Source organism: Triplophysa dalaica, chromosome 24 (assembly GCF_015846415.1).
Source record: "Triplophysa dalaica isolate WHDGS20190420 chromosome 24, ASM1584641v1, whole genome shotgun sequence".
Lineage (NCBI taxonomy): Eukaryota > Metazoa > Chordata > Actinopteri > Cypriniformes > Nemacheilidae > Triplophysa > Triplophysa dalaica.
Genome location: NC_079565.1, coordinates 3,575,984 through 3,602,422, shown reverse-complemented (window position 1 = coordinate 3,602,422; position 26,439 = coordinate 3,575,984). Strand labels below are relative to the sequence as shown.

General features: G+C 38.4%; 1 protein-coding gene across 1 annotated transcript; it reads right to left on the bottom strand.

The window, feature by feature from the left end:
• Positions 1–195: 195 nt before the first annotated feature.
• Positions 196–26,439, bottom strand: LOC130414658 (mucin-2-like). Its single transcript, XM_056740673.1, has 53 exons — positions 26,361–26,439; positions 26,182–26,241; positions 25,882–25,914; positions 25,372–25,633; positions 25,169–25,283; positions 24,534–24,624; positions 24,278–24,408; positions 23,924–24,143; positions 23,661–23,786; positions 23,424–23,538; positions 22,944–23,082; positions 22,740–22,847; positions 22,553–22,619; positions 22,245–22,382; positions 22,000–22,161; positions 21,810–21,904; positions 20,650–20,776; positions 20,191–20,446; positions 20,052–20,104; positions 19,564–19,664; positions 19,304–19,455; positions 19,092–19,230; positions 18,868–18,972; positions 18,425–18,604; positions 17,675–17,914; positions 17,328–17,484; positions 17,081–17,212; positions 16,557–16,893; positions 15,661–15,912; positions 14,692–14,943; positions 13,579–13,830; positions 13,165–13,419; positions 10,786–11,037; positions 9,400–10,209; positions 8,359–9,257; positions 8,123–8,253; positions 7,854–8,028; positions 7,067–7,335; positions 6,818–6,980; positions 6,500–6,692; positions 6,217–6,392; positions 5,897–5,966; positions 5,569–5,669; positions 5,438–5,469; positions 4,431–4,608; positions 4,236–4,340; positions 4,072–4,112; positions 3,827–3,949; positions 3,642–3,743; positions 1,930–2,058; positions 1,767–1,806; positions 1,518–1,641; positions 196–428 (listed from the first exon to the last, which is right to left on the bottom strand). The coding sequence occupies exons 1-53, from the start codon at positions 26,437–26,439 to the stop codon at positions 233–235; spliced, it is 9,240 nt and encodes a 3,079-aa protein (XP_056596651.1). The 3' UTR covers positions 196–232.

Here is a 26,439-nt window from a genome sequence, read left to right as displayed (position 1 = left end):
TGTGTATGTGTAGTGTATAGTATAATTAACACACAATAATACAGGTTGCCTTTTAATTGCTTTTATTTTTTTTAAAGGTTTTTTTAATGATTAATTAAATAGAAATGCAGAAGTTCTAAAAATAGTTAAGAAACATTCAGAAATGCATTTTGTTTAATTTCAGATTACAGATTTCACACAGATATATTTGATAGATATTTGCCATGAAGACCTTTGAAGTCATCAGGTACTCCTATGGATGTTTTGTAGGCGCTGCTCCCTGGCTAAATCCAGTGCTGTGGCAGTCTATTTTGCTACAGGCGCACTGCTCAACATGGATGTATGAGTAGGGTATTCTGTTCCCATTTGAACAACCAAGAGACACTGTACGATTACTTGTATGGGTTGCCTGGCAACAGTTACAGGAAGACATCCCAGGTCCAGTGTACCTGTACATGAAAGATACAGTAAAGGGAAATTACTATGATGGAATATTACTTGCATCATAAAAACGCACACAAAAACGATGGAACCGTTATGCCCCTCCCCTTACAACCTGATAACTCAATCCCATCTCATATACATCTCCCGTAGCGCCACACTCCTCTATCCAGTGTACAGAAGCAGAATAACACAAATATACATCACATACGGCTCTTACAGGCTCTTCACTCTCTTTCTCTTGGTGGAAACGTTTTAAAATCAGTGTGCAAAAATGTCTTGTAACCTTTCCCCAATTAACAATTGCAAGCTTATAATAGTGATTTATTATTCAAATTCTCGGGTCGGATTTTGCAGGATGCCAGGTTAAAGAGATGGTTCGCCCAAACATGTATTTCTTTCAACATTTACCCTCTTGTCATTTCAAACCTGTATAACTTTCTTTCTACTGCACAACAAAAAAGGAGATAATTTGAAGAATGTTGGTAATTGAACAACGGCGGCACTCATTCACTTCTATTGTATGGACACAAAACCAATGCTGTTCAGTTACCAACATTCTTAAAAAAAACCTTCTTTTGTGTTTTGTTCTGCGAAAGAAAATATGCACAGGTTTGAAGTAAATGATGAAAGAATTTTATTTTTTATGTGAACTATCCATTCAATTCGTCATTTGCTTATGTCACACCCATAATAGAAAAAGAACATGAGCTTTGCTGTCAGTCTGTTGTCAAATGTGTGTTTCTTTCTGGCTCGTTCTGAATGGCCATTGGGCTGGGTTTGTTATGCAGATCTGGCAACCCTGTGTAAAGCTTTGTAACTTGTTTAGAATATAAAACTTAAGGGAACACACTTTTTAAGGGGGGTTGTCGGAGTTCCAGTGAATTCCATCGTAATTCTCATGTCATGGTTAAAAAATATAGAATATGCTGTACAACTACGGTAGAGTAGCTACCCCTGGTGAAACTCGACCATTTCTTGCACTGCCTCAAATAATTATATTGATCTGCGCAGAGGAGCCGTGCAATAACACAACCCATGTCAAGAAAGTACTGCAAGTCTTTGTACTGTATCTACGAACGTGGGTGAAAACTTACATGCTGTAACTCTCACAATCTCCGCCACAGAAGGTCAGATCCATTTTTCTCTCTGAGTGACATTGGTTGTGATTTATGTAATCATGAACTGTCTGTACTTGACAACCCTTAAACTTGTCCACACCTACAAATACAGATACACAAATCCAGACACATTAATCAGGACTTAATGTAAAAGTAACAATAGAAACTTACACATTATAAACAAACATGGCTGAAAGGTGAAAGTTTTCTTTTTAAAATACTTACAATTGAGGCAGCAGCCATCAGCCATCAGCTGGACTGTACCCTACGGAACGAATCATACACATATAATGTTGTATATATGTGATTGAACCAGCATGTTGATCACAATTTTTATTTATTTAAAAATGGGTTTGTGTGCATGCGTGTGTGTGTTTGAAGGACATACGGGCTGGCAGTTGGAGATGTTGAAGGGAGGACACTGGATCTTGTAGTTTTCGGTGATAAACTGTCCGTTCACTTTAGTGCAGGTGATTCTGTCACATTTCTGGTCTGTAGTGGGCAAAACCTCTCCTTCCTGTGAGAGAACGAAAACAAAGTACAATTCAGTTCAAAATAACAAAACATAGAATTGGTCATGGATGGTTTGATGGTATGATGTCTCGATATGGGTCTGTTTTTTCGATGAATTAGTTAATTAAAAAGATACCTATATGTTATTAGCTCAATTTATTGCAGAAAGTGAAATGGACAGTAAACTATGAATTAAATGAGCATATTCCTCATTTAAAGCTATGTGGCTATAAAACACTGGAATATGGTGCAGATATATGAATATACTGTATATATGGTGTCCCCCCCCCCCCCCCCTACTTTGACTTCATAAAAGAAGCAGCGTGAGGGTGATTAAAGGATGACATTGAACTGCTTTCTAAGAAAGGGTTTAAATCTAGTCATAGACTAAAATAAACTGAATACAGCTTGTATTGACATACAGTATCTTAAAATACAACAGTGCCTTTTGTCCCCAAATGTACACCAGAAATGTTTTTTTTAAGGCATATTTTAAAAAACTACTTAAATCTCCTAATTTAACTATAAGGCCTAGTCCTCGTTTAATGTAATCCCAGTCCGGGAAACCGCCCCTTAATACATATTTTGTTTTCAGGTGGACTGTGCCTTTAAAGGGAAGGTCTGATGGAATTTCACTTCTTTAAATTTAGTCAGCGAGTACTATTGCTATTTCAGCATAAACAACATCAGCAGTCACAACGCTCAAAGTTCACAGAAAAGGAAGATATTTTATTTAACAGAAATCACTCTGCCAAAGACTAACTCAAACCTGGTATTAAGTCAACAGCACATTATATTGTTTTGTTATGTAAATAGCGTATTAGTAGATAATGTACCTCTGGGCGGGTCCACAACACGCTTTCACTTTACTTATCACACAGACGGAAGCGCAGCAGCACACAAAAATCCTAACTATAAAAAATCAATGGATTACAATTTAGATGGTCTGTCGCGCGGTTTAACCTCATGCATGAGCAGATATGTTTCTCTCTGGAGAACCGTCTAGTCTTCCAGCATTTACATAGCAAATCCGCCATGGTGCGAATGCAACTGGCTCTTAAAGGGAATGAGGAATGACTCTCATCAGGTTACGCCCAAAAAACACCCATTACTCATTAATAGAATCGGGATAACCGTTTAGACCATGCACCTGGGCACTTAAACCGTTTTCACATTGTTAAACTAGCAAAAGTGGATTCGGACACATCCTAAGTGCACCTGCACATTGCGCTTTGGACAATGCACATAGACCATTAAAATAGGGCCCCTGTTGTTTAGCACATCAAAAAAACATAATATAGACTATAAAAATAGGACCCCTTTTAAATAATTATTTATAAATAAGTCCATAATGTATTAATGCCAACATTATTGGTCCTGGACTTACAAGAACCAATTAGGTTGGACATTGACAGACATGGAGCCTGCTTTCCATCATTGCACATGTAAGTTGTGTCCCCAATCGTGCGCTTATGCACTATTCTACTCCATTTTGATAGTACAAATAAGAGTATTCATCTATGCCTTTCCTATGCTTTTCAGGCCCCGTATCAAGGTGACTGGAGATGAAGTGACCGTTGACCTCACCGTCAATATATGTTGTGTGTCATTGACATTGATGATACAGTGAGTTTGCACACATTTCCCACAGCAGTCTTTGTTGTTTTCAGGCCCTTGATATTCATAACCCTGAAGAAAAACACCAGAGTTACACTCAACCCTGTGACAAGCCAATTAGAAACCCATCAAATGAAACTCAACAAATGACTCACAGGATCACAGTCTTTGTTGCACATCACATTTCTCGTACTGATCTTGTAAAACTGTGTATTGGGATCCACTTCCCTCGTACAATTTTGTTCCTGACAGTCAACAACAGGGATGGCACTGCCAGGCTGGAAGGGGAGAGAAATGTGTCATAATACTTTTTTGGGTCTACAAATGAAATAACATTTAAAGTGAATTATTTGAATTACTTAATAAAAAATCTCTAATTAGGTTATTAAAGCCAGATTACCTCATACTCTTTGTTGTCGAAGACACATACATTTTTGGGCACTGTGGATGCAGTAAAAATAAAAAAGAGTATGGAATGTTATTCAGAAGAATACACACCATCTGTGATGAAATACAGTTCAGTTTGCAACAATATAGGCAAGTGTTTAGGACAAAAAGTGATACCGCATTTGATTTCCTGACAGCATTTTCCCACAGGCACCTCCAGTTCTGAAGAATATCCAACACTACACTTTGTATCCAAAGGTGGGCACATAGATACATTACAACCTACGTCATGAAAGAGGAAAGATTAAACATATAAAAAAGAAAGCTGCTAATGCGAGTGCTGTTTTAAAAATGTAAATTATTTAATCTTACTGCAGATTTGTTTGGTGCAGCATGGGTCTGAGGAATTGTTGAGGTTGACCAACATGGAGCCAGGCTGTGTGCAGCTCTCAGTGACAACATCAGGACACTGTCTGCGCTTACAGGTAACAGATTTGCTGCCTATATCACAGACGCACTCCTCACAGTTGTACTGGAAAACCTCACCAAACTGACACACAAAAAAAGATTTGATCGGATGGCATTCTTGCCTGGTCATTATTCAATTATTCCTTATATGTACTATTACTGGTAATATTAGGGCTCTGTCCCAAAACTTGGGTTGTGATTTTCTCTGTTCTCACTGTGGGGTACGATTTGATGTGCAATATCAATATAATGCTAAAAAGAGTGTTGTTATGATATGCAGAACAAAAGAAGATGGAGAACTTCAATTTCCAGGTTTTGATTTGGCTGGGCAAGCATTAAGTGTATGCACTAAAACAAAATATCTGGGTCACATCATTACTGATGATATGTGTGATGATGCTGACATGTGTATAGGCAGCGTTGTATGCTATACGTTCAAGCTAATATTTTGGTAAGGAAATGTAATTGTTTATAGTGTCCGGATGAGGTAAAGATAAACTTGTTTAGAGCTTATTCCACATCCCTTTATACTGCCCCTTTGTGGGTTAAATTAAAAAAGTAAAAGGCTTTGTAAGCTGCAGCTTGCTTTTAATGACTGTTTTAGGCTTTTGGTGAAAAAGCCAAGGTGGAGTAGTGAAAGTGAGTTGTTTTGTGACGCAAGAGTGCTTTAATGAGAAATCTGATGCACAAATTTAAATGTTGGTTAGATTATTCAAAGAATGTCACGTTGATGTCAAACCGTGGGTCTGTGGTGCGATACCAGTCACCTTTGAGAAAACGCTGGTGTAATTGGCTCTTTTAAGTGTTTGTATTTGTGTGTGATGTCTTGCTAATGGACCTTGTGTCTGGAAATAAAAGTTGAATTTGTGCATGCAAAGGAATGAGCTTTTTAAGGCAACAAAAAGCTATACCTTACGGGGTGTCCCGGAAGCATCCAGGCATCCTATAGGAGAAGATGATTGAATGATTAAGGTAAGTATGTTGTGATGCAGACAAATGCTGTTTTTAAGCTGATACTGTATTTATTTCACTGGTCTCTCACCGCATTTGTCCACACAGATGTCTGATTGCTTGTTGAAGAGCTTCATGCCATCTGGGCAAAAGCAGCCTTCTGTAACCACTTTAAGACTATTCTCTTCAGGTCTGCAATTGTTTTAAAACAGCTTTTTACAAACAGTACATTCACACCAAAGTGAAGTTAACATTATAAACATCTATACACTGGGCAGCATAGCAGGCATATTAGCCTCCTGTCCATATGTACATACAGTTTGTAGTATCTGCCAAATTATCAAGCCCAGGCCTACTTATCAGTACAAGAACAACTGTGTCTTTTAAACAGTTGTCTAAACGACTTGAAAATAACATACTGGTCTTCACAGGTTGGGGGTTCAGCTAGACCACATGGCTTGTAGACTTTATCTGCTGGGCATGTAATGTCTGAGGAAGAAAAGGTAGATGCAACACTTAATTTATAGCTTATATACAGCGCTATCTGAAAGTCTGAGACCACACTGGAACCTCAAATTCACAATTTACTGTAACTCGAACCTGAAAATTAAGTTCACACTTCAGCTTAAAGTATCTGGCAAAACTGCAAAACAACCCAAACCCCCAAAAACTGAAGCAGTTAACTAGAGGAGAAATGTGCTCACAGAAGGACAGATGTACAGTCATTGTTATTACTCACTGCAGAGGCTGGTGTAGTTTCTCCAGTCTGTGCAGAAGCCGAGGAGAGAGCAAGCCCTCGCGTAGGTCTCCAGACTTGCACACACCACGACAGGGTTAGTCACATGACAGCTGTCATATTCACAGGCTGAAAAGAAGTTATCTGGAGACAAACGGGAATGGCACGTCTTGAACACCCTGAGGAACGTGAAAATGAGAACACATTATAGGAGTAAAACAGATTACTTTTAAAGCGAATAACTACAAAGGCACGTTATAAAATCTTTAAAAAGACATCAGCATACTCGCTCTTCAGGATTTTGCAGTCTTGGTTAGCTATGCACGGCTTAGGAGATGAGGTGGGGGTGGGATTTGGTGGAGGGCATATTTTGCCCGTTGCATTACTAGCTGGCCAGTAATCCGCCATTACAGCGCAGTCGCCCTCCAAGACCCCATCGGGACGCATACAGTCATCTGCTGTGTTGTTGTTACATATTCCTAAAAGAGAATTATGTGAAATAATTGAAAACAAAAATATTTTACAAAAAAAATCTATCAACATGGTTGAGATTCTCACACGTTTGTGTTATTTTAACTTTTAAGAAATTGGTTTGCTAACTCACCGCAGTGGCCTTGTGTGTTGTTTCCAAAATGCTTGAAAGGCAGGTTGATGCTGAAGCCGGTGGCCCCCATTGTTACGACGACACCCAGCTGTGGAATCTCCAGGAGCAAATCCAGTCTTGAGCTTACCACTTTCACACCATTTTGGGTAAAAGGCAGTGCAAGCTTTTCGTGGCCCTTTGAAACCTTGTAGAAAAACAAAGTCATTTTTAGCTATAAAGATATTTACAAAATCTTCATTAATTCTACACAAGACAAAGAGAACGTCTCACCTCTAGATTTGCACCACCTATTAAATTTTTATTTGTAAGTGTAATGTCTAGCCCGTTGTAAGATACAATAATTGATCTAGGACAGGAAACACGATCAATAAGGTCACAATAGACGTTATCGATGTAGATCTTTAAGTGATGCTGAGGCCGTATTTCTTCCATTAATATATAAGTGCAGTTTCCTTGATAGCTGTAGAACTTTCCATCAAATGTGATGTAGTGAGGGTCACCCCAACCTTCACAAAAGCCTGAGAAGAGTGTCATAAAAACCAAAATGAATAGAGATCAACCAGTTCCAAATATCAATGTTAGATTTTTCAGTGCTTTAATATGGTTTGAAAGTGAAAATATAAACATTCTTAGACTACAGCCATTAACTCAACCTGCTTAGAACAACATGTGATAAAAAGCCTTACACTATTGAGAGAAAAAATGCTTCTAAATTCTGTCCATGCATTTCAAATTTGAATTTGTTTCCCATGTGTCCAAGCTCTTCAAAACTTGTTTATTAGAGTACTTTTCACAAATACAGTCTGATTGAGGTGCCATTCACAAACCCCAAATGAATCATTGAGAAGAGCCAGCTCACTGTAGTGGAACTCTACCATATGTTTTCAAGGGCCAAGATGTTTTGTTCCATAAAATAATCTGTCATACTGATTTAACGCAACATGAAAAATGACAGAGATGTTTGTTTATTGTTCCTCTCAGTTCTAACATGACTGCACTGTAAAAAATAGACACTGACATAGACAAGGTTACTCACAGTCACAGACGTAATAGTCGCAGCAGGTTTTTTCATCATGTACCAGCACTGGGGTCTTTTTGTTGGCACATGTGATTTCCTGGAGAGGAGGGCATTTATTTTCTACAATCGTAATGGTGTTGTTCTTTTCACATCTTGCCATGGTGCAGTTCGCCAGGATGAACGTCTCGTTGGTCTGGTAATAATGCAGAAAAAAAATATGCGACATTAGTGATGCTTAGTGTGCAATTATTTAGTAATAAAGTAAAGTAAATAATGTTAAATGTTACATTTGTTTCCCATGCTGGGCAGTCATAGTCTGGACATGAGTTTGTTGTATTCTGAATTGCACAGATGTTAGAGCAGATCCTGGTCAGACAGATCCCTGAGCCACTGCGCAGATTACTGAATATTATATCTCCTACAAATTGAAACCAATAAAAAAAATATTAATTGTTTTTGTAGAAATGCCTCCTACCCTTGCAAACTGAAAGAGATATCAGAGCAATTTATTAAATTCACTAACCAGGGTTGTACTTCTTTCCATCAAATTTACAAAAGCAGAGTGTAGTATTAGTATTCTGTGTTGTGGATGTGTTTTTAATCATTGCCCCTGTTGGAGATGGGGAGAGTGTTGTTTTTTCAGGCCCAGTAACGGGTGTCCAAAAGGTTGAGTTGCTTATAGTTGACACTGATGGTGTAATTTCGGTTTTGGTTGTTGATTCAGTCACTGTCGCTGTTGAAGTACTTCCAAGGGATGTTCCTGTTATGGTTATTATTTTTGTTGGTGTTGGTGAAGTTGTGGTAACAGTGGGTGTTTTGGGCGTTTTTGATGATGTAGTAGATTCTTCTGTTGTTGATTCTGCAATTGTAGATGTTGTAGTACTTCCAGGTGTTGTTGTAGTGGTTGTTGTTGGTGTAGGTGAAGATGTGGAAACAGTATGTGTTTTGGGCGTTTGTGATGATGTAGTAGATTTTTCTGTTGTTGATTCTGTAATTGTAGTTGTTGTAGTACTTCCAGGTGTTGTTGTAGTGGTTGTTGTTGGTGTAGGTGAAGATGTGGAAACAGTCAGTGTTTTGGGCGTTTGTGATGATGTAGTAGATTCTTCTGTTGTTGATTCTGTAATTGTAGTTGTTGTAGTACTTCCAGGTGTTGTTCCAGTTGTTGTTGTAGTGGTTGTTGTTGATGTAGGTGAAGATGTGGAAACAGTAAGTGTTTTGGGCGTTTGTGATGATGTAGAAGATTCTTCAGTTGTTGATTCTGTAATTGTAGTTGTTGTAGTACTTCCAGGTGTTGATCCAGTCGTTGTTGTAGTGGTTGTTGTTGGTGTAGGTGAAGATGTGGAAACAATATGTGTTTTGGGCGTTTGTGAGGATGTAGAAGATTCTTCAGTTGTTGATTCTGTAATTGTAGTTGTTGTAGTACTTCCAGGTGTTGATCCAGTTGTTGTTGTAGTGGTTGTTGTTGGTGTAGGTGAAGATGTGGAAACAGTATGTGTTTTGGGCGTTTGTGATGATGTAGTAGATTCTTCTGTTGTTGATTCTGTAATTGTAGTTGTTGTAGTACTTCCAGGTGTTGATCCAGTTGTTGTTGTAGTGGTTGTTGTTGGTGTAGGTGAAGATGTGGAAACAGTATGTGTTTTGGGCGTTTGTGATGATGTAGTAGATTCTTCTGTTGTTGATTCTGTAATTGTAGTTGTTGTAGTACTTCCAGGTGTTGATCCAGTTGTTGTTGTAGTGGTTGTTGTAGGTGAAGATGTGGAAACAGTATGTGTTTTGGGCGTTTGCGATGATGTAGTAGATTCTTCTGTTGTTGATTCTGTAATTGTAGTTGTTATAGTACTTCCAGGTGTTGATCCAGTTGTTGTTGTAGTGGTTGTTGTTGGTGTAGGTGAAGATGTGGAAACAGTATTTGTTTTGGGCGTTTGTGATGATGTAGTAGATTCTTCTGTTGTTGATTCTGTAATTGTAGTTGTTGTAGTACTTCCAGGTGTTGATCCAGTCGTTGTTGTAGTGGTTGTTGTTGGTGTAGGTGAAGATGTGGAAACAGTATGTGTTTTGGGCGTTTGTGATGATGTAGTAGATTCTTCTGTTGTTGATTCTGTAATTGTAGTTATTGTAGTACTTCCAGGTGTTGATCCAGTTGTTGTTGTAGTGGTTGTTGTAGGTGAAGATGTGGAAACAGTATGTGTTTTGGGCGTTTGTGATGATGTAGTAGATTCTTCTGTTGTTGATTCTGTAATTGTAGTTGTTGTAGTACGTCCAGGTGTTGATCCAGTTGTTGTTGTAGTGGTTGTTGTTGGTGTAGGTGAAGATGTGGAAACAGTCAGTGTTTTGGGCGTTTGTGATGATGAAGTAGATGCTTCTATTGTTGATTCTGTAATTTTAGTTGTTGTAGTACTTCCAGGTGTTGATCCAGTCGTTGTTGTAGTGGTTGTTGGTGGTGTAGGTGAAGATGTGGAAACAATATGTGTTTTGGGCGTTTGTGATGATGTAGTAGATTCTTCTGTTGTTGATTCTGTAAGTGTTGTAGTACTTTCAGGTGTTGTTCCAGTTGTTGTTGTAGTGGTTGTTGGTGGTGTAGGTGAAGATGTGGAAACAATATGTGTTTTGGGCGTTTGTGATGATGTAGTAGATTCTTCTGTTGTTGATTCTGTAATTGTAGTTGTTGTAGTACTTCCAGGTGTTGATCCAGTTGTTGTTGTAGTGGTTGTTGTTGGTGTAGGTGAAGATATGGAAACAGTCAGTGTTTTGGGCGTTTGTGATGATGAAGTAGATGCTTCTATTGTTGATTCTGTAATTGTAGTTGTTGTAGTACTTTCAGGTGTTGATCCAGTCGTTGTTGTAGTGGTTGTTGTTGGTGTAGGTGAAGATGTGGAAACAGACAGTGTTTTGGGCGTTTGTGATGATGAAGTAGATTCTTCTGTTGTTGATTCTGTAATTGTTGTAGTACTTCCAGGTGTTGATCCAGTTGTTGTTGTAGTGGTTGTTGTTGGTGTAGGTGAAGATGTGGAAACAGTATGTGTTTTGGGCGTTTGTGATGATGTAGTAGATTCTTCTGTGGTTGATTCTGTAATTGTAGTTGTTGTAGTACTTCCAGGTGTTGATCCAGTTGTTGTGGTTGTTGTTGGTGTAGGTGAAGATGTGGGAACAGTATGTGTTTTGAACGTTTGTGATGATGTAGTAGATTCTTCTGTTGTTGATTCTGTAATTGTAGTTGTTATAGTACTTCCAGGTGTTGTTCCAGTTGTTGTTGTTGTTGTTGGTGAAGGTGTAGAACAGGGAACACAACAATGAACCCGTATTTCATAGTTTGAACATTTGTAGGGACGATCCTTTTGTTTTATTTTCTCACATTTTAGTCCATATGAAACATTGCACTGGGCAACTTGCTTTGTATCACTTATATATTCTTCAAAGCTCATGTCAGGTTTCTCCACAGCCCTACATTCAATATCCACTGGCTGTTCACAGATCAGTTGTTTGTTTTTATTAATATTTTCATATGTCTCAAAGTCATTCCCATCTGGTCCAGGATTATATACATCAAACCAGTCAGACCACTTACAGGCCACGATACATGGTGTTGCTGATGAGGTGCTTGTTGATAAATAAGGAGTTGTTGATTCAGAAATTGTTGTAGTACGTCCAGGTGTTGTTCCAGTTGTTGTTGTAGTGGTTGTTGGTGGTGTAGGTGAAGATGTGGAAACAATATGTGTTTTGGGCGTTTGTGATGATGTAGAAGATTCTTCAGTTGTTGATTCTGTAATTGTAGTTGTTGTAGTACTTCCAGGTGTTGTTCCAGTTGTTGTTGTTGTAGTGGTTGTTGTTGATGTAGGTGACGATGTGGAAACAGTCAGTGTTTTAGGCGTTTGTGATGATGTAGTAGATTCTTCTGTTGTTGATTCTGTAATTGTAGTTGTTGTAGTACTTTCAGGTGTTGTTCCAGTTGTTGTTGTAGTGGTTGTTGGTGGTGTAGGTGAAGATGTGGAAACAATATGTGTTTTAGGCGTTTGTGATGATGTAGTAGATTCTTCTGTTGTTGATTCTGTAATTGTAGTTGTTGTAGTACTTCCAGGTGTTGATCCAGTCATTGTTGTAGTGGTTGTTGGTGGTGTAGGTGAAGATGTGGAAACAATATGTGTTTTGGGCGTTTGTGATGATGTAGTAGATTCTTCTGTTGTTGATTCTGTAATTGTAGTTGTTGTAGTACTTCCAGGTGTTGTTCCAGTTGTTGTTGTTGTTGTTGGTGAAGGTGTAGAACAGGGAACACAACAATGAACCCGTATTTCATAGTTTGAACATTTGTAGGGACGATCCTTTTGTTTTATTTTCTCACATTTTAGTCCATATGAAACATTGCACTGGGCAACTTGCTTTGTATCACTTATATATTCTTCAAAGCTCATGTCAGGTTTCTCCACAGCCCTACATTCAATATCCACTGGCTGTTCACAGATCAGTTGTTTGTTTTTATTAATATTTTCATATGTCTCAAAGTCATTCCCATCTGGTCCAGGATTATATACATCAAACCAGTCAGACCACTTACAGGCCACGATACATGGTGTTGCTGATGAGGTGCTTGTTGATAAATAAGGAGTTGTTGATTCAGAAATTGTTGTAGTACGTCCAGGTGTTGTTCCAGTTGTTGTTGTAGTGGTTGTTGGTGGTGTAGGTGAAGATGTGGAAACAATATGTGTTTTGGGCGTTTGTGATGATGTAGAAGATTCTTCAGTTGTTGATTCTGTAATTGTAGTTGTTGTAGTACTTCCAGGTGTTGTTCCAGTTGTTGTTGTTGTAGTGGTTGTTGTTGATGTAGGTGACGATGTGGAAACAGTCAGTGTTTTAGGCGTTTGTGATGATGTAGTAGATTCTTCTGTTGTTGATTCTGTAATTGTAGTTGTTGTAGTACTTTCAGGTGTTGTTCCAGTTGTTGTTGTAGTGGTTGTTGGTGGTGTAGGTGAAGATGTGGAAACAATATGTGTTTTAGGCGTTTGTGATGATGTAGTAGATTCTTCTGTTGTTGATTCTGTAATTGTAGTTGTTGTAGTACTTCCAGGTGTTGATCCAGTCATTGTTGTAGTGGTTGTTGGTGGTGTAGGTGAAGATGTGGAAACAATATGTGTTTTGGGCGTTTGTGAGGATGTAGAAGATTCTTCAGTTGTTGATTCTGTAATTGTTGTAGTACTTTCAGGTGTTGTTCCAGTTGTTGTTGTAGTGGTTGTTGGTGGTGTAGGTGAAGATGTGGGAACAATATGTGTTTTGGGCGTTTGTGATGATGTAGTAGATTCTTCTGTTGTTGATTCTGTAATTGTAATTGTTGTAGTACTTCCGGATGTTGATCCAGTTGTTGTTGTAGTGGTTGTTGTTGGTGTAGGTGAAGATATGGAAACAGTCAGTGTTTTGGGCGTTTGTGATGATGAAGTAGATGCTTCTATTGTTGATTCTGTAATTGTAGTTGTTGTAGTACTTCCAGGTGTTGATCCAGTCGTTGTAGTGGTTGTTGTTGGTGTAGGTGAAGATGTGGAAACAATATGTGTTTTGGGCGTTTGTGATGATGTAGTAGATTCTTCTGTTGTTGATTCTGTAATTGTAGTTGTTGTAGTACTTTCAGGTGTTGATCCAGTCGTTGTTGTAGTGGTTGTTGTTGGTGTAGGTGAAGATGTGGAAACAGACAGTGTTTTGGGCGTTTGTGATGATGTAGTAGATTCTTCTGTTGTTGATTCTGTAATTGTTGTAGTACTTCCAGGTGTTGATCCAGTTGTTGTTGTAGTGGTTGTTGTTGGTGTAGGTGAAGATGTGGAAACAGTATGTGTTTTGGGCGTTTGTGATGATGTAGTAGATTCTTCTGTTGTTGATTCTGTAATTGTAGTTGTTGTAGTACTTCCAGGTGTTGATCCAGTTGTTGTGGTTGTTGTTGGTGTAGGTGAAGATGTGGGAACAGTATGTGTTTTGAACGTTTGTGATGATGTAGTAGATTCTTCTGTTGTTGATTCTGTAATTGTAGTTGTTATAGTACTTCCAGGTGTTGTTCCAGTTGTTGTTGTTGTTGTTGGTGAAGGTGTAGAACAGGGAACACAACAATGAACCCGTATTTCATAGTTTGAACATTTGTAGGGACGATCCTTTTGTTTTATTTTCTCACATTTTAGTCCATATGAAACATTGCACTGGGCAACTTGCTTTGTATCACTTATATATTCTTCAAAGCTCATGTCAGGTTTCTCCACAGCCCTACATTCAATATCCACTGGCTGTTCACAGATCAGTTGTTTGTTTTTATTAATATTTTCATATGTCTCAAAGTCATTCCCATCTGGTCCAGGATTATATACATCAAACCAGTCAGACCACTTACAGGCCACGATACATGGTGTTGCTGATGAGGTGCTTGTTGATAAATAAGGAGTTGTTGATTCAGAAATTGTTGTAGTACGTCCAGGTGTTGTTCCAGTTGTTGTTGTAGTGGTTGTTGGTGGTGTAGGTGAAGATGTGGAAACAATATGTGTTTTGGGCGTTTGTAATGATGTAGAAGATTCTTCAGTTGTTGATTCTGTAATTGTAGTTGTTGTAGTACTTCCAGGTGTTGTTCCAGTTGTTGTTGTTGTAGTGGTTGTTGTTGATGTAGGTGACGATGTGGAAACAGTCAGTGTTTTGGGCGTTTGTGATGATGTAGTAGATTCTTCTGTTGTTGATTCTGTAATTGTAGTTGTTGTAGTACTTTCAGGTGTTGATCCAGTCGTTGTTGTAGTGGTTGTTGTTGGTGTAGGTGAAGATGTGGAAACAGACAGTGTTTTGGGCGTTTGTGATGATGTAGTAGATTCTTCTGTTGTTGATTCTGTAATTGTTGTAGTACTTCCAGGTGTTGATCCAGTTGTTGTTGTAGTGGTTGTTGTTGGTGTAGGTGAAGATGTGGAAACAGTATGTGTTTTGGGCGTTTGTGATGATGTAGTAGATTCTTCTGTTGTTGATTCTGTAATTGTAGTTGTTGTAGTACTTCCAGGTGTTGATCCAGTTGTAGTGGTTGTTGTTGGTGTAGGTGAAGATGTGGGAACAGTATGTGTTTTGAACGTTTGTGATGATGTAGTAGATTCTTCTGTTGTTGATTCTGTAATTGTAGTTGTTGTAGTACTTCCAGGTGTTGTTCCAGTTGTTGTTGTTGTTGTTGGTGAAGGTGTAGAACAGGGAACACAACAATGAACCCGTATTTCATAGTTTGAACATTTGTAGGGACGATCCTTTTGTTTTATTTTCTCACATTTTAGTCCATATGAAACATCGCACTGGGCAACTTGCTGTGTTTCACTTGTATATTCTTCAAAGCTCATGTCAGGTTCTGCCACAGCCCTACATTCAATATCCACTGGCTGTTCACAGATCAGTTGTTTGTTTTTATTAATATTTTCATATGTCTCAAAGTCATTCCCATCTGGTCCAGGATTATATACATCAAACCAGTCAGACCACTTACAGGCCACGATACATGGTGTTGCTGATGAGGTGCTTGTTGATAAATAAGGAGTTGTTGATTCAGAAATTGTTGTAGTACGTCCAGGTGTTGTTCCAGTTGTTGTTGTAGTGGTTGTTGGTGGTGTAGGTGAAGATGTGGAAACAATATGTGTTTTGGGCGTTTGTGATGATGTAGAAGATTCTTCAGTTGTTGATTCTGTAATTGTAGTTGTTGTAGTACTTTCAGGTGTTGATCCAGTCGTTGTTGTAGTGGTTGTTGTTGGTGTAGGTGAAGATGTGGAAACAGACAGTGTTTTGGGCGTTTGTGATGATGTAGTAGATTCTTCTGTTGTTGATTCTGTAATTGTTGTAGTACTTCCAGGTGTTGATCCAGTTGTTGTTGTAGTGGTTGTTGTTGGTGTAGGTGAAGATGTGGAAACAGACAGTGTTTTGGGCGTTTGTGATGATGTAGTAGATTCTTCTGTTGTTGATTCTGTAATTGTAGTTGTTGTAGTACTTCCAGGTGTTGATCCAGTTGTTGTGGTTGTTGTTGGTGTAGGTGAAGATGTGGGAACAGTATGTGTTTTGAACGTTTGTGATGATGTAGTAGATTCTTCTGTTGTTGATTCTGTAATTGTAGTTGTTATAGTACTTCCAGGTGTTGTTCCAGTTGTTGTTGTTGTTGTTGTTGTTGGTGAAGGTGTAGAACAGGGAACACAACAATGAACCCGTATTTCATAGTTTGAACATTTGTAGGGACGATCCTTTTGTTTTATTTTCTCACATTTTAGTCCATATGAAACATTGCACTGGGCAACTTGCTTTGTATCACTTATATATTCTTCAAAGCTCATGTCAGGTTTCTCCACAGCCCTACATTCAATATCCACTGGCTGTTCACAGATCAGTTGTTTGTTTTTATTAATATTTTCATATGTCTCAAAGTCATTCCCATCTGGTCCAGGATTATATACATCAAACCAGTCAGACCACTTACAGGCCACGATACATGGTGTTGCTGATGAGGTGCTTGTTGATAAATAAGGAGTTGTTGATTCAGAAATTGTTGTAGTACGTCCAGGTGTTGTTCCAGTTGTTGTTGTAGTGGTTGTTGGTGGTGTAGGTGAAGATGTGGAAACAATATGTGTTTTGGGCGTTTGTGATGATGTAGAAGATTCTTCAGTTGTTGATTCTGTAATTGTAGTTGTTGTAGTACTTCCAGGTGTTGTTCCAGTTGTTGTTGTTGTAGTGGTTGTTGTTGATGTAGGTGACGATGTGGAAACAGTCAGTGTTTTGGGCGTTTGTGATGATGTAGTAGATTCTTCTGTTGTTGATTCTGTAATTGTAGTTGTTGTAGTACTTTCAGGTGTTGTTCCAGTTGTTGTTGTTGTAGTGGTTGTTGTTGGTGTCGGTGAAGATGTGGAAACGGTCAGTGTTTTGGGCGTTTGTGATGATGAAGTAGATTTTTCCGTTGATGATTCTGTAATCGTAGTCATTGTAGTAGTTGTTGCAGTTGTTGTAGTTGTTGTTGAAATAAGACAATCCTTCACACACATCCGACTTTCTTCATCAAAAATAGGCTTGTCCTCTGGACATTTTGGATAACACCCTGCACAATATATACGTTATCTCAAAATGTTGTACTTTTGTCAGATATTTGTAGCTTCATGAACATTTGTAAGTTTTACATCGTAAACTTAAGATTTGTGAGAGAATTATTATAAGATGCAGGCTTTATCTTCATGTACACTTTAAACTTCAAAAAGTCAACTAGTCTTATCTTGGAGATAACTTACCTTCCAGGTTGGGTAAAGTGTTATTGCAGATACCCTCAGGATTAAGACAGGTTTTGTAGCAGGGTTTATGGCAGGGACTGTAATGCCATATACAGTCATCTGGACGCTTGTTGTAGTATTCACAGTACACAGCTGACAGTGAAAATGTTACAACATCTGATCACTACAAGTATATTAAATGCATAAACATGTTTTTGTTCCTTAACTGTCTGGTTTAATATGAGTTGTGTGCTAGACAGATGCTTACGGCAGATCTCAGGTGTTCTCCAGTCCACACAAACACGTGCTTCATTGCAGGCTTGAGCATAAGCCGCCACAGCTGTGCAAAAGCACTCACAGTCTCCACCTGTGTCGCACGCACAGGTGTCCTTCACACAATTATCATAATATGGAGTTGGATCCACCTGTGTGAACAGATGTTTTCATTATTTAAGGAATCTTTTGGGGGATTTTTGTATGTTACATTTTTTCGAGGAATCGGTTTCAGCGATAGTCATTATTTACTCATCCAAACCAATGAAAAACAAAATGAAACATTATTCTGGGTAAATAATCCCTCCAGACATGGGGCTGAAATGCTTTGTAGAGATATACCTTACGATGACAGTCCGTGAAATTATCTTTCATTATGATGATACATTCTCGTTCGGCCCAGTTGCGTCGGTGTGGGGTCAACTGGCACGGGTCAAAGTCTTGTTTTGAATCTGGGCATTTGCTTGATGCTTTCCAGCTGTCCACAAATTCTATTATATTGGTAGTTGCCAATTTGCCTTGAGTGGTGAAGTCATCTTTGCCATTTTCATTAAAATTTCCACAAAGGCCACAAAGATTTCCCTGTGAAAACACATTAACTCAAAATACTTAATCATTCAGAATCCCCAGCATGTCTTCTCTATATTTCTTTGCAAAGTTTTTAACCTCAAATATACATTGAAACTAGGGTGACCAAAATGCCCTACAGAAGAAATAACACAACAGCACATGCCATACAATAATAAAAAACATAAAAGCATACCATACACAAAAAGCAACTGGATTAATAGTCAAAAGCATTAGAAAACTAAAACATTTTTCAAACTGATTTAAAAACAGACAGAGAAGCGGCCAATCTGATCACTAGAGGCAGGGCGTTCCAAAGTCTAGGTCATACACTTCTAAGGTGGGGGACTGCCAACAAAGCCCGTTCAAAAGAATGAAGGCTTTTAAGGCTTTTAAAAGGAGCTTAATTGTAAAGATTTGTAAAATAAAAAGGAGAATTTTGAATCTATTCTCTGCTGAATTGGCAATCAATGAAGGCAACAATAAACATGTTAATTGTTTATATTCTGCTTTAATTTAACTCACCATATGCCGGGGTTGCAGAATGATGTGGATGGTGGTTATGCGGTCCCACAAAACGGTCAGTCCATTTTCAGCATCAATAACAATGTACATACCAAACTTTCTTTCTTTGTACTCGATCAGTGGACCAGTTCCAGTATCAGTGGCTTTTACTTTGCCATCAGAAAGATCCAGTCTAGTCCTCTGTGTATGTAATTTTGTATACAATTATTTTCATGTCTCCAGACATTACTTTGTGATGACAGTCACACAATCAGTGAAATAAAAAGTTTTCTAGAAATATCAAAACAATATTCATGTGCATTGGTAAATTTTACCCACTGGTGGTTTTCGGTATACAGCGAACTCTCGCAGTTAGTGTAAAAACTGTTGTAATATTAGTAGTGAATTGCATTTCACGTTCTGCAGAATCTAAAACCATATTGCATATACATTTTGAGACCTACCCCCAAAATGACATCAACAGCTTTTGAACATGTGGTGCCTGTTGTCCCACAAGGAATATTCTCAGTCACAATGCTAAAATGACCGGTGTTATTGCCACACTTGTCCTTTAGAACATAAAAAATACAGATTAAACAAACATGCAATATGTCATCCACTGTCTGCTGAATCAAGTGGTTTATTTATGATTTTATTCATACGGTATTGTGTCTTGCTAAGTACATACCTGTACAGCTATATAACTGCAGTCTCCCATAAAGCCGAATCGTTGTTGATCAAAAGTTTGATAATGTCCGCTTCCATATATACTGCAGACACCTGGACATTTATGTTGTGTACATATCCATGTTCCCCCTTGACAAGTGCTGTAAATAGATTATAGTGTTTATAGTTATGTATCATATAGAAGGTAATTACTGGAAGCTGTTGTTTTCTCACCAGTTGTTGCAATACCGGGATATTTCATCTCCTGATTCGGAAAATGTTTCATCGTGTAGACACGGGCAGTCATGAGGCTTAACACAGTTTCCTCTTCCATCTTCCAGGAGACCTGTAGGACACTGGCACCCAGATTCACACTCCAGCGAGAACTGGCCAGAGGGAGAGAAAGAACATTGACAATACATTCAAGCAAAATGCTGTTACACACGTGTGACCCCAAGGTTTGGAGAGAAGAAAAAAGAGGCATATGGACTCACGCAATCAACTCCCTGTTGCGAACAAGTCTGCGCACACTCCAGTCCATGTTCATTTTGGCCTGCTGTACTGCAGTTGAAGAAAACTTTTGGAAGAACGCAATCTGAAAAAACATCACATACTTATGCTAATATTGAAATATGTGATTTATCAGTTTTGCATCTGTTGTTGATAACTGTTATGGAGCATTGCAAGCCATTTCATTTCAATGTGTACACACTAAATATTGGTAATGGTTTGTGAAATCTTCGTTATAGATGTCAGCATTGGTCATGTTCACCAATGGCAGTAGCCAAAACGTATATATTTATATTATATTCATGGATTTGGCAGACACTTTTATCCAAAATTATTTAGATTACATACACAAAATTGTTTCTGAGTATGTTCAATCCCTGGCATTGAACCAATGACCTTGCTATTGCTAACACCATACTCTAACCACTGAGCTAAAGGAAAACAACAGAAAAACAAAAGTAATTTTTCTTACCCACAACAACAGGTTTCTGGGACCAACAATGAAACGTTCCAGTAATGCAAACACTACACAGAAAATCGAGGTCAGATAATTTTATACAGTTGCAGTGTAGATAACAAGTAGATAAATACCAATATAATTTTCCACGTACCAGTGTTCATTCTTAATGCTGATAGACTTGCCAGGTTGGATGTATACTCCATTATAATAACAAGAACATTTTTCCATAGGAACACAAAGTCCCGTCTCATCCTGGTAGTGTCCATCTGGACAGGCACATCCGTCTACGGGCACAAAGTCAACGCTGCATCCCTGACGCTCTGAGCTGAGAGACAGACAGGTGTGCTGACAGCTTTGTATGTGGTAGGAGTAGTTTTGCGAGGCTGGACAATTCTCTGTGTATTTATCTGTGGGATTAGATTGAAAAGGATGTGTTGGTATAGCACACTCAGTAGGACATGTTTTGAGACTGAGAACGTGCTTAACAGCTTCAGTCAATATTCTCTTTTATTGTTTAGAAAGTACGTGCAGTGAAAGCGTATAGTCACTGAGGCTGTAAGATGATATGAATTCATTTGTCTTCTGAAACAACTGGTTGCAACAGTCTTACCGCACACTATTTGTCTCCAGCCTTGGAGAATTATTCCTTTAGCCGCGCAGGCCCGGGCGTACGATGAGAACACCGCACACAGACAGTCTTCACTCTTCTCACAAGAACAACTGGAGTATTTGCATCTCTAAAAGTACAAACATATATAGGTGCACTGCTTACTGTGGGATTTGGAGAACATTACATTAAGGGGGGGTGCCACAGTGATTTATGCATTCTCAATTCTTAACAATGTTTAATGTGCTGGCTTCTCATGCTTGACATGGTCAACTTGTCAAAAAACGAGTTAGACGTGTGACGTCTCGTTCGCGAACTACACATCATTAACTTCAACTGTCTGAGAAGTCTCGAAACTCCACCTCTTCTTCACTCCGCAGCAGCCTCTCGGCATTACTCCTGATTGAAAGTCGGATAACTCTCTCTGTTTTTTAGACAATAACGAGTGATAATAGTTAGTGATAGGCCTGTTTTGTTAAAAATCGATAGCTGTAATGCTTCCGTGCAGAAGGAAGCCCGTGAGCCACGAATGTAAATTTGCGAGCAGATTAGGCTAATTTCCCCCTATATTAGACAGCCTATTTATTTTGATATTGCATCACTCATAGCTCTAACATTTAAAATAGAGTTTAGGAAGATGTATGTTACCACGATCATTAGCTTTCATTAGCTCTTAAAGCCTCGTCGTCTCTTGTCAAAAGGCTCAACGCGACCGCATACTTTGATGAACACTTCTGGCAGCAGCGACGTTTGTGTCCGTAACATATTTGTTATTGACAGCGTAAACTCTTATCTCCCTGCTCCAAAGTCATAAACCTTGTATCTCCGATTAAATATGGTTTTGGGGAAATGTTTTGTTAATGGTGCTACACAACAGTATATGATACCAATATGAGGTATATTACCAACTTTAACGATACAATGTTTAATATTTATGTTTAATACTTAATTTTTTTCCTGAAAAATAATGATTTTGAAGATGCGATGATTCTGCCCGACAGCGACCATATGAGATTTTCTCAGAAACTGTGTGTTACATCCAGTTAATGTATAAAAACTGAAGGTTTTATTTAAGTTTTTGAAATCAAGCATGGCCAAGCTTTTTTGCTCAGCTGTCAAAAGCTAAAAGTGCTGTTTATATGTCATTTTGTTTCAGATCATACTTTGTAGTAGCTGTCTGGATTGACAGAGGCATGACAACTGGCAAACAGGCTCTCTTTGTCCTTCATCATTGAACACCAGTGCTCAGCAAAATGTTCTAAAAACATGGTAAAAGAAAAACAAAAGCCTATTTTAGAAACTAAAGTCTGAAAACTGAACTTAGACCACAAAGACTTCAAGAGTTCTCACCGCTGTCAGTGCTGTAGGAACAGGGGTCGTCCATTCTCTTGGTACGGTCGGGACAGTTGGACTGGGCCGTCCAGGCATTTGCAAATGAAGTAGCTGTACCCTCAACCATACCCTGAGGGGTCTTCAGGTCATCAGACAGCACTTTGTTAAAATTTCCACACAGGCCTTCACAAACACAGAAATGGTGGATGTTAAGGAGGAATAAACCTCGAAAATTTTACTCGTTTTTTTAAGAGCAGAGTTCTCACCACAAGTCTTCCCCTGAAAGCGTTGGTCCACAGTGATGTACACCTGCATGAGAGGAACCAGCTGAACCTGCACCTGCAGACCGACCGTGCTCTGAATTATGATGTGAAATGACGACGGCCTGAAGACGGTGAAGTCGACTGTGAAAAAAGAGTCACAAGACTTTATCAAAAAATCTATTGCAAAGCCTTCACTGACGAGTCAAAACACAAAGACTTCAGTGCGTTTCTGAGGGAAAACTGCGATTTATGACTATAATAAGCCTCATTTAAACAGAAATGTAGGTTTTTCATGTAGGTTTTTTACTCACCTGTGTTGTATGGAAGAGATACTTCAGCATTGTGTACTACCACGCCGTCAGCTTTAATAATCAGTAGCTGAGAATGAAAGTTTTCCATGAATTTTTAATACATATCTAAAAACGTCCTGTTTGCTACTAAAGCTATTTAGAAAATATTTGCTGATTATCATTGTTATGTTTGTATAGCTGTACACACATTTTTCGTGTCGTTGTTAAGCTGCACCACTATAGATTTCAAGCAGGTGTCGGTTTCACGACACGGAACAATCTGCCCCCATATGATGAACTTTGACCCCTCACAGTCCTAAATAAAAACAGATTACATTCATTAATCATTTCTTTCAAATTTAAAAAATATGTTAGTAGATTCAACAATGCATTAATGATTAATTGATGTTACTTTAGAAAGCACGTAGTTGCAGTCTCCGTGGAAAGTGAATTCTGTCCCGTCGTAGGTCATGAAGTGAGATCCTTCCTCTACTGCGCACAGACCAGAGCTCGGCAGACTCTTACAAATCCAGTTTCCACCCAAACACTCACTGATTCACGCAATTTAATTACAAAAAGACACAGCAAACAACCAGCTGTATTACAAACGCATCATAAAATGAGTGTGGTGTTCAGTGTTTGTGGATGGCATGGTTTATTTTAGTCCTTGTGAAAACATTTTATGAAGTCTCACTTGAAGGCAGATATTGACAAATCTATGTACAGTTTGAGACACCCCTTTTAAAAACTTAGGGATCAACTCAAATTTGGCCTGTAGTTTGAGACTCCTGCTCGAGAGTTTCTGGTGTTTTTTGCTTAGTATATGAATATTCATAAATATTATGGCATATTTTTGACAAAATATTTTTTTCCACAAAATTTGTTGTATTACCATTCTTCCCCATCTTCACGAAGGATCTCATTTACATTGTAGATGCGGTCATGTTTACACTGGCATTGTTCCACTGGGATACAGCCCGTGTACGAGATATCATCAAACACAGTTCCTATAATAGATAATAATCATTGGTCATCATGACTTCTTGGTTGTTTATTCAAAAATCAATCACATGAATTAAAAGCTACTGCACATCTTTCAATTTTAACAGATTTATGATTTGATACTGACCCGGAGGGCAGAAGCATCCGTCGATCTTGTGTTCCACACACAGTGTGTTTGTGTCTTTGTGTGCGCATGTGTCCATACAGGGAGAGCCACTTTCAGAATGAACCATATTGTACGGACATTTCACAGCTACAGAGAAATACAATTCACCTCTTAAAAAACTGACTATAATAATATATGCTGACTAGGTAAAACAAAATGTTTTTGATTCTTATGGGAAGAGCCCACATATGATTTGAACCACGGCTGTGGATGTGATGTCTTACGGCAGAAGTTGTCTGTTCTCCAGGTGGGCGGAGTTCCCCCGGCGTGCGAGCACTGACGTGAGTATTCAGATAGAGTCGAGCAGAGAGATGTAGTGTCTGTTTCTCCAGGCTGACGCTGACATATGTCACTCACGCAGGCCCTGATATATGGCTCAGGGCTCAGAACCCAACTACAAGAAGACCAGTCTCCATCTTCAAAAATGTCGGCACAAATTGCCCGCTGTAAAGAAACAGACACCACAACCTTTAGCCTTTTAAGGTCCAAATGAACAACAATATTGGAACTTTGTGATATTACTCTAGAACTGAAGCTGTAACAACTTGCATGTTTCCATGTGTGTTGTTGTGACCTACATGTTTTTCACATGAGTCCACCACATTTTGCTGTATATCCGTTTCATCATCTTCAAAAGGGTCTTCGCAGCGATGGTTCGGGTTGGGAACTCTGTGCAGATTCCCAAACTCGGCGTAGCCGACCCTTCGCCCTGTATTCAATAAGACAAGACACAGATGAGTACTCTGATCAAATATTTGATATTTTAGAAAATCCATTCTCAAAAAAGGAAAAATACATTGTGATGGGAAAAATGAAAGTAGCAGATAGACTCGCCTGATTGGATGAATTCATTATAGATTGGAATGCCATTAAAGTCACCACATAGTCCACAACTGCGTTTGGAAAATTTTGAGTCCAGCTCCACCTAAAACAACATCACGCATTAAAGAAACTGCAATTTTAGGTAATAATAGATGTAGATCTTGGTTAGCAAAAGAGACATTACATTTGGTTTGAAATAGCTTTTGGAAACAGGTCATACCATACTACAGTGATGGTAATTCTTAAGTACAATGACATCATATCAAGAACTATGGTATTAACATGATACTCCAGAGTACATCAAAGAATACATGGAATTATTTTAGGAGATCATCAAACGTGCAAAATACAACCATAGATTTTTGGGTTCCATTTTGTTTTTTCTTATTGAAGCAAGATTAGTTTTTCGAGGTCAAGTTTCTTGCACAATATGCTAAATCATTGTCAATTCATTCATGCTCATGCAGTGACACGTTGACATTGAATGAAAACAACTTTGAAAGGTTTGCCACCAGTTTCCTCTGGCTCAAGCTACAGTGATACAGCACATTGATAAGAAAACCATGTCAGAATTTTTTGGGTGAACTGTCCCTTTAAAGTTTAGTTATTATCATATGAGGCACAGATAAGCTGCATTTTAACGTTACCATGACAGCATCCTCTCTGTTCCACATGACACTGATGCCCAGTTTGGAATAGAGTTTGGTGTAAATCGAATTCTCTTCGACAAGGATTCCTGCGATGTGGATGGGTAGTGTGACACTGAATGAGAGAAAAAAATTATGAGACAATTTGACTTTTTCTTTTGACACGTATAAACAAGCCACACTTCAAGTAACCACTCTCTTACTTTTCTTCATTGACCGTCACCAGGTCCTCAGTCATCACAACAGCAATGTCATTGATGGTAACCGACACTCTGCTGATCTTTGACTCATCGGGGTCTTGTGTTCTCTTCACGTGAACTGAGAACTGATGAACGAGGCTCTGACAGTCAGACACCAGGTTATATTCACACGTGCCTTTAAACTGGTAAGTGTCTCCATCAAATGTCTTGAAGTGGAAGTTACCCCACATGCTACAGATTGTGCCCACATGGTTATCATCATAGACTGGAGAAAAAAAAAAATGTTACTATTTTTTATATAAAATTATTTTTGTTTTAAATTTAAAATATAAATTTCACAGTATATCTACGCACAACATAGATGGTGAATTGGTGAACATTTGTTGCAAACAGCAATAATTTTTTATACCACAATATCGTATTTAGTTACATTTAGTTAAATACATTTTTGTAGATTGGGTAAAACTGACATATAAAAGGCAATTTTAATGATGTATAAAATGGGTTTAATACTTGAGGTTGAAGTCACAGTTGTGAAGGGAAAATCTGAAAAATAGAATACCAGAAAAAGTGTCAGAAAAACAAAAAACAAAAATAATTATCCTGATTAACATGCTATTTGAGGTTTACTGGGGACTACAAAAATCTCTCAAACACCAATCTTCTCAATCTTTGTCACTGTACACATCATTATTTGAACATGTTGCCCATAAATTAAATGCTAAATTTTCATTCAACAATGTATCTGTGGTAATAGTAAATAGTTTACTATTAATTTGTTTTTGTAAAATACATAAACCATGAAATAAATACCTGTTGCTTGGAACCCAACATCGATAGGATCTCCCGAATTTCCATACTGAGCCATATAGTCTATATCCAGAACAGAAAGGGAGAGATACAGATATATATTTGAATAAAATACTGTTTTTTACAAAGTTGAACAGTGAAATAAATGAACATTTATTGAAATGGAAAAATGCTTTGCTTACCTGCTTGCGTTGACTGTAGCCCGATTAATAATACAGCCCATCTCAGCATCCACACCTGGGACATCCTGGCAGTCCACAT